Source organism: Maylandia zebra, linkage group LG5, assembly GCF_041146795.1.
Source record: "Maylandia zebra isolate NMK-2024a linkage group LG5, Mzebra_GT3a, whole genome shotgun sequence".
In the NCBI taxonomy this organism is placed as follows: Eukaryota; Metazoa; Chordata; class Actinopteri; order Cichliformes; family Cichlidae; genus Maylandia; species Maylandia zebra.
In genome coordinates, this window is record NC_135171.1 from 23,782,784 (window position 1) to 23,790,845 (window position 8,062).

The 8,062-nt window shown below is 38.8% G+C and overlaps 1 protein-coding gene across 2 annotated transcripts in view; it reads left to right on the plus strand.

Annotated features, from left to right (window-relative positions):
* cacna2d2b (calcium channel, voltage-dependent, alpha 2/delta subunit 2b) overlaps window positions 1-6,199 on the plus strand; it is a 42,903-nt gene extending 36,704 nt beyond the window's left edge. For both annotated transcript variants that reach the window (XM_004548515.5, XM_076884066.1), the window contains exons 33-38: window positions 76-128; window positions 327-382; window positions 593-716; window positions 823-932; window positions 1,034-1,116; window positions 1,634-6,199. In XM_004548515.5, the coding sequence (XP_004548572.1) occupies window positions 76-128; window positions 327-382; window positions 593-716; window positions 823-932; window positions 1,034-1,116; window positions 1,634-1,747 (540 nt within the window). In that variant the 3' untranslated portion in view covers window positions 1,748-6,199. The remainder of the gene's footprint in view (window positions 1-75; window positions 129-326; window positions 383-592; window positions 717-822; window positions 933-1,033; window positions 1,117-1,633) is intronic.
* The last annotated feature ends 1,863 nt before the right edge of the window (window positions 6,200-8,062 follow it).

Here is an 8,062-nt window from a genome sequence, read left to right on the forward strand (position 1 = left end):
CAGGCCGTCAAACTCTGAATGATTAGACAGTCTGAGACGTTTGCCTTCATTTCTTAATTTTCTCTGTCTCTCCAGCCGTCCATTGCTGATGTTTTGAGCTTGGCATGGTGGACATCAACAATGGCATGGTGAGACTTTATTTGCAGCAAATCAGATGAAATCTACTTCACTTTATGTCTTTTTAAAACAGTCTTTGCTGTGTACATGAAAGTGATTTTATATTTTTTGTGTTCGACAGCTCCTGCACGGTTATTTTGAGCTGTTTATATATAGCTCTGAGTTTACTGTTATTGAACGATGTTTTCTTTCTTTAATGTCTTTTTCAGGTCTGTGTTTCAGCAGCTTCTTTATGGACTGGCCTATAACAGCTGGCTCTATCAAGGTGACATGCATGTGAACTGATGTATTCCTTATTGTTTTATATGGTACACAGTAAGAAAGGAAACACACATTGGATGAATAGTAAACTTTCAGGAATTTCACTGTATTCTTACTTTGTTATTTTCCCGTCATCATTAAGTAAGTGTTCGACTGCAACTAAATAATGTCATTATGTTATAAGCTGATTTTGAACATGCTTTTGTTTCTTTAGCTGATGTCCTCATCGAAGGCTTTGAGACTAAAGAAAGCAGCTGTGTGACCATCCAAAGCCAGTTCTACTTCACAAACACCACAAACTCCTACAATATGCTGCAGGACTGTGGAAACTGCTCCAGGTGAGTTTTCTACAGAATCAGCAAAATCAGCTTGCAGTGTTTATGAGCTCGCAGCCCTGTGCTGTCCATATGGAGCTGGCTAAATACTTGTCACTGTCTCCTACAGACTGTTCCATGCAAAGAGGATCGAAAACACAAACCTGCTTTTTGTGGTCGCCGAGAAACTGCTCTGCCAGTCGTGTGAGATTGAGACACTGACCCAGGTCAGAACAGAGTGTATCCTTTCTGCTGTCGAACACTTCTGACATTTTCATTTTTGTAGAGGTAGAAGATATGTTTTTATGTTTGCTGTTACCGCCATAACCAACAACCAACAGTTCAGGAGGAAAATCCGTGTGAAGTATTGAACAATACACGATATCGTAAAGGCCCGACTTCCTGCTTTGACTACAGTGCCTTAGTAAGTGCCTGTGCTGTTATTATTCAAAGGAATCATTTTGTGTCTTAGTCCTGAGCGTGTGATAGGAAATTCTGAGAAAAAAAATATTTGTAACGTCACACAAACAATAATTATCAAGAATAACCAATTAAACTACTATCCAGTGACAACTATTTGAAAAAATACAGAGACCTGCTACTAAGGAGGTATATTAGATAGTGATTAAAGTTGAAAATTCAGCAGTAAGCAAAACAATGTGTGGCTCTTCCATTCAGTTGCTTTTGCATAGTAAGTGAACTAATGTCCTAATATCCTATCCTAATGTCCTAAACTAAAGTCCTAATGCTCCCACAACCGTTGGCTAAGGCTAAAACAAATTATTTTTGTAAAACTGAATATTAGGGTTTGACACCCCTGAAAAACATACTGTGGTGTTGTTCCATTGCATGGTCAGGATTAAGACACATTTTCTTACTGTAAGACTCCAGGGTCATTAGTTGTGGAGAACAAAAGGATTCACTTTTTACTCTCTTTGCAGGAAAACACGTCAGAGTGTGGACGAGGTCATTCCCTGCAGTCCTCCATAGGAGTCCTCCTCTTCATTCAGCTCACTCTGCCTCTCTTTCATCTCTCACACATGCAAACGCTCTGACATTTTTGATCTCTGTAGGTTAAGGCTCGGATCTACTGAAGAGTAGATCAAACAGCAACTGTAAAATTCTTCTTTTCTGAACTACAAACAGCTCACAGAGAACAGTGCTTTGAAAGAAACCCCTGGATCAGCTCATAGTGTCTTTTGCCTTATTGCTAATGCATTTCTTGGTGTTTCGGGGCTTGAGTGCAAAACATATGATTATAATGCGTTGCGTGTGCATGCTATTTAAACTGAGACAGCATCTTTACATTTTTATTTATTTATTGCATAAAGGCTTAGCCACGGCAAAAAGTCAGGGAGACGACCAAAGCCACCCAGCAGTAGAAGATTGTTGATCACGTTTGTTTGACTGTGTTTCACTGTCTAGAATCTAATGTGGCAGCAGAACAGTGTATCATATTATTACATTACTCCCTGAACTTCCTAGATGTGGTTAAACACAGTTACTTCATGATTTAGCTTTTTCACATAGGTTTCTATAGCTTTTTTTTTGCTTAATAAATGCAATTATAATTTATAAAGTGCATCTGTATTTACTTGGGTTATCTTTGAGAAAGGACTCAGGAAAGGAGGAAAAACCTTTTTACAGCACTGTACAGTTTATGCTAGCTCGTAGCCTTCGTCCTCCCGGCCTTTGCAAGTGTAGAGCTGTGTATATATATATATCTGTATATAAAATCCATGGGATACCTTTGAGATGCATGGTATATTTTGAATTCTAGTAAAGTACAAGAAACCTAACACTGTATTTACAGGTAGTGTAAAATACGTAATTATTACTTTCTACCACTGAACGTACGAGGCTGTACGCACCATCACCTTTTATTCTGAGGAGCTCTGAGTGGCTTAACAGACGAGTAACAGTTAAATAAGGACAGTACCAAGAGTTTTTAGAGTTTTCAGTACTTAACGTTACTGATCAGCTGAATATATTAATATGTATATGACTTTTCAACCATACAGTGTCACAGTGTTGTTAACGGTTCAGATAAAGGGCAAACTAAGATATTTAATGGCGTATAGATGGAGATCAATCACTGCCTTGAAAATTTTAATGAAAAAGCTGAATCTGCTGCTGGGTGACTTGAAGACTCCCACCTGTAGGCTGCTCAGATGTTATTTGTGGCACCCATGCTGTTGTTGGCTTGAAATGAATCCCTTGCACCTGTTTGTATTTGCTCGTTCGGTCCCAGCAGATGTCTTTGCACATACAGATCAGGAGGCGCTGCACTTACAACTGTTTTTCACACGACGGTAGATCTGGGCCTTCAACCCACATTCACTTCAGTGTCTTTTGATCCAGTTCTGATCTTTGCCGAGCCAGTTTTAGTACTAAAAATTGGGTCATGCATGACAGGACCCCAAAAGACTTCTCTGTCAAGTATCCTTGCCCTCTAATGTCATTAGATTTAGGCACACGTCTGACAGGATTTAGATAAAAATATCATTTTTTCCCATAAGATATTTTTTTCAAAACTAAACGAGAACAGAGATGTGAAAAGCCAGCGTGACACATCAACAAAGAAGCATCTGTGTGGTTTGCTTGTTTGACTGAATCGTTAAAGCTGAGGTTTGCTTTTTTTCTCCGAACGCCTCCACAGATGCTCGGTATGATCTTGAAGTGCTTCCAGTCAAGTAAGATGTCGTCAGATGATGTGAAATGAAACAACACAAACTAAATTGTCAAACAGTAACTGACTTTGTGAGCTATTAGTGCATCCTTTGTGGACTCCAATATTTAAGTGCTGTGATCATCGGATACTTGCAGTGTAACGTGCAGTGTTAACAGCGTAGTCTATTAGCACAAGCCTCGCAGAAGTCAGCATATTGCCAACATGTTTTTAAACATACACGTCAGTTAGTTGATTGATAGGAAGTCCTTTGTCCCTTTTTCTTGTATTGCCAATGTTTGTCAAGTCTGAATTTATGCACTTATGTATGCTTCTGTATGGGGAATGTAGCTTCTGAAAAACTTTCAGTGTTATGAATATGCTCTTCTGCGCTTTCTGACCTTCTGTCGAGATACCCCTGACGTGTCGCTGATCACTGAATGACTTACTGCGGCAGAACATTTCGGTGTTATCATGCACTAAGATTTTTGACAACAATAGCAAGAAATGTAGCAGTTTTGTAATTTTGACAGGTGTTTATTACACTAAAGATGTTTGGAATCATTTCTTGCATTAGATTAGATAAAAAAAAGAGAAATTTCCTACTTCAGATTAAATCTAATATCTATCAACATATTTGTTGTTCTTAAGTCGACTCTCAGTGTGTGCGCACAGGAGATTTCAAGTTTGTTTTGCTGCATAGTTGGCTTTCAAATTAGTTTTGATGTCAAAATCTGTACTCTTGTTACACTCAGATCAAAGGTAACTTCATAGAAAAGCACCCCCCCCCCCCCCCCCCCCCTCTCCTCCCTTCAGCAGATGAATGAGGAAGCAACTTTCAGCTGTCAAACACTGCACAGTCACACTCTGCTTAGTGAAGCTCTAACATCCCCCGGGTAGCACCAGTAGAAAGAACATATTTTGATTTCTTTTGAAGAAAGTGAAAGACAGGAGCCTAAAACTGGTGCTACGTGTGATTCATGAGCGCTCGCTGCATGCATGATTAAATGAAGAAATCCGTTTTTCCGCAGTGATTCATTCTTGTACGTCTTTTTCTGTAATCATTTGATCTGGTTGCAGAGTTAAGGGGTATTTTTTAAAAATGTGTTTTGTTTTTTTAAAATAATATTTGTAAAAATGCATTTTCTCTCTTCGTCTGCCTGGTGTTCCACCCCGCAGTGCCTTGTTGCACTCGTCATTTTAGATGTCAGGAACATTCGCATCGTAGATGCGGAGATTCACCGTGCAGGCCATGTGAAAGACGCACTTGAATTTCAAGGGTTGCCGTGGTTCAGCTTTGAGAGGACTTTCTGGTCAGGGAATGTGAAAAAAACAAAAATATGCTCCCATAGAACTTTTAAAGGAAAATATTTTTAAAGGAGCGCAGTCGTGAAAGTGCACAACAGAAGAGTCGGCCTCCTTTCCTGCCTTCTCATGGACACGTTTGTCAAATCTACACCAACAAACTGGGCCGCCCTTCTGGCCTGTGTCATCTGATCTCCATACTGTGGTCCAGCCGGGCACAGACACTGTCCATTTACATGGATTTCTACTTTGTCCCATCTGCACCACACTATATTCTATATTTGATGCCTGTTGGAAACTTTTCAGTTGTGACTGACTGAAATGAGTGAATGTTAATGTACAGTATACCTACTGTTGTGCATCTCTGCTGTACCCAAGCATGGTGGGGACCTGGAGAAGCAGATTCAAGCTCAACATTGGTTGAAAACCTCAAAAAAAATTAAATAAAAAAAAATGCTGCTTTCAAAAGAAGACCCAAAACAGGAAACAGCTGTTCCTCTGAGACCTGCAGTATTTCCTTTAGGTCATTTTGCGTCTTTGAAACAACACTGTTGTACTTTGAGGAAAGAACTTTTGTGGAACTCTTTGTACCCTACAGTACAATATATTCCTGCTGTTGAGGTCAGTGTTGTAGTTTCGTTTTAAATTTACTGGTATTTATTTGCATGATATTTTGAATTTGTACATAGTCTGATGGATATTTTACATTCCTGTCTGCATCTGGATCTTCAGCTCTGTCGGGGACGGTGGTGCGATTGTGCCCCAATGTGGATATTTTGGGTAAAGTGGAGGTCGCTGAGCTCTTTGCTGCCTGTAAAGGAACGAAGCTGAAAGTTTGACTTCAGTGAAGCCTACAGTGACTTAGCGTTTGTAGTTTAAGCCTTTTGCAGGAAGTTAAAGCACAGAGCAGTTAAGATTTATGAGCAGCATACTGCCTGGTTGAACTTTATTTGTTTATTCAGCAAAAACTGATGTAAAAACACTGGAAGTGACTCGTGCATTTAACGGCTGCATAACAAATAAGGCAGTGGCATGTGTGGGGATGCCCCTTTATTATTAGGCTTTGTTTATGAAATATGTTTAAGTGTTATTTGTTTATTTCAATGTAAATTTATTTGTTCATTCGTTTGTTTATTTGAACATCGTGAATGATATTTGCGTTGATCAGAAAGGAAGTGAATATGTTTGGAGGTTGCGCGGGCACAAGGTGCAGTTTACAAGACGAAGAGCGAAATAGGACAAAGTTATCGTTATATCCCGTACGTCTGTGTCCTTTAATTTGTCAAACAAGAAGAATGTCCATGTTTTTTGCTGTAACTTTGCTTTTCATTTTGCCGACGTTGTTGTTTACTTGGGACAGTTTTCTCTCTTTGTGCCAGTCTCCTGCGCCACCTCATTTTTGTACAGACAACGTGAAGCAGTCAGCAGAAGACGAAGGCTTAACTTTGTAAAGATTTTGTCAGCCACATTACAAAATGGATATTTAAATGTTTATATCTTTGGTGATTAAATGCTATTGATATTTTTCACTTCAGCTCTGATTGGTACTTTTTCTTCGCTCATTTGTTATTTTCGTTGGGTGACCCTCACACTTCAGCACACTATTATAACGCAAAGATTTACACACTGCAGCTCTTTATAATCCCTTATCAAGGAGATGTGCAAAAAGTTACAAAATGTTACTAAAATGAACAAAGTGATTTGTAAATTATTTAAATCTTGGTGCAAAAACAACATATTAACAGCTGAAATTGGCAAGCATGATTTTGATTGCAACAAGTTAAAAACATGGGACAGGGAAGTCCCATCTCATACATTTCATTTTATAATACCTGCACCACCTAATAGAGATGTATTACATATGACAGGGTATCAATGGGCCTTTCATTGATGTGTAAGTTACCCATGTTATGCGCCCTAATGCCCCTACCTCATCTTTTTAGAGACATGTCGCTGGTATCAAATTTCAAAATGACAGATATAATTAGAAATAGAAAAAAGTGGAACAAACAAAGCAAAATACACCCGCTTGCATAGGTTTAAAAGGTCCTCACCAGGTTGTACAATAATTAAATTACACCTCAGATAAATAATAAATAAATAATGACACAATGTCACTGATTATTTAAACAAAGCTAATCAAAAATGAATAAGCAGCGTGTAAAAATCAAAGTTGAACCCAGTTCAGTAGCAGAAACCTGAAGTCACGATTTTCTTTATGACTTTTTAATCAGTCTCTCACATCATTGTGCAGGACTTTTGCCCCATTCCTCTTTCCACTCCTCTATGTTTAAGTACACTGAGGTTCATTTCTGCACAGCTCACTGTAGAGTGATGGACTTGGGCTTATAAGCCTTTCTGGACTGATAGACAGCAACAGCTGCTCCTTTAAGATCACTGCTTTTCTCCTATTGTGTTAACACAACAGCTGGTCTAGATGGTTATTTTCTTTTTATTACAATTACTGCTGCTTACCCTCTTGATTCTTACAGAAGCAGCAAGACTTTAAATTTGTATTTTGGCTTAGATTTGTTAATATTCACATAGTATAATATGTTGTGTGTTATTCATCCAAGGTTGTATTTAAATCATTTTAGACTCTAGTAAGCAACAGATGATTTTTTTTATGACATCCAAAAAACAACCTTGAATTGAAATTGGTGTACTGATTTTCTATTTTCTTTTTCACGGTCTTCTGTGGATTCAGGCACTGTGTACTCTTTTTAGACCGTGGTGATGCTGCTGTATAATAACTTCAGTTGAGCCACTGAGCGGTTCCTCTGTTATCTGATGCAGAAAAAGTTCTGTCAGCTGTTTAGGATCGCATCAATAATTTTGAGGGGACTGATGAGAACCAGAAAAGTAATCCAAGAGTTAAGCTGCTTGGAAACTAATCATGGTGATTTTTTCTAACTTCATTTAGAGAGGATATCAAACAGTAGGCTGAGATCTGTCGCTGACACTAAAACCTCCGGATAGAGGTTGTTGATGCTTCTATGATTCAGTAAATCAGCCGTCCTACCCAGCAACTCTTACTAGTCTTGTTTGGAAAAGTGATACCTTCCATCCACCTGGCATTGTGCCTTGTTATGTGGCTTAAGGAGAAATACACCATCCGAATTAGATATGATGTCAGTGGATCAGTGTTTGGCAAAGGAGTTTGAATTATTGTCAATTTAAAACATCATGTTGGATTTATCCAGCAGAGCTCATGAGTTTGTTGGACATAAGTTGAACTTAGGAGACACAGAACAGACGAGGCGTTCGTGGGAGACGGGCACTGATGTAGGTTTGCTGCAGAAGTGGACCTAATCCGGGTAAAACCGCTTCTAATTACAGTTAACGAAAGATGGGAACTGGAAACTGTTTTAGTACCAGATGAGTGTGTATTTCTTTT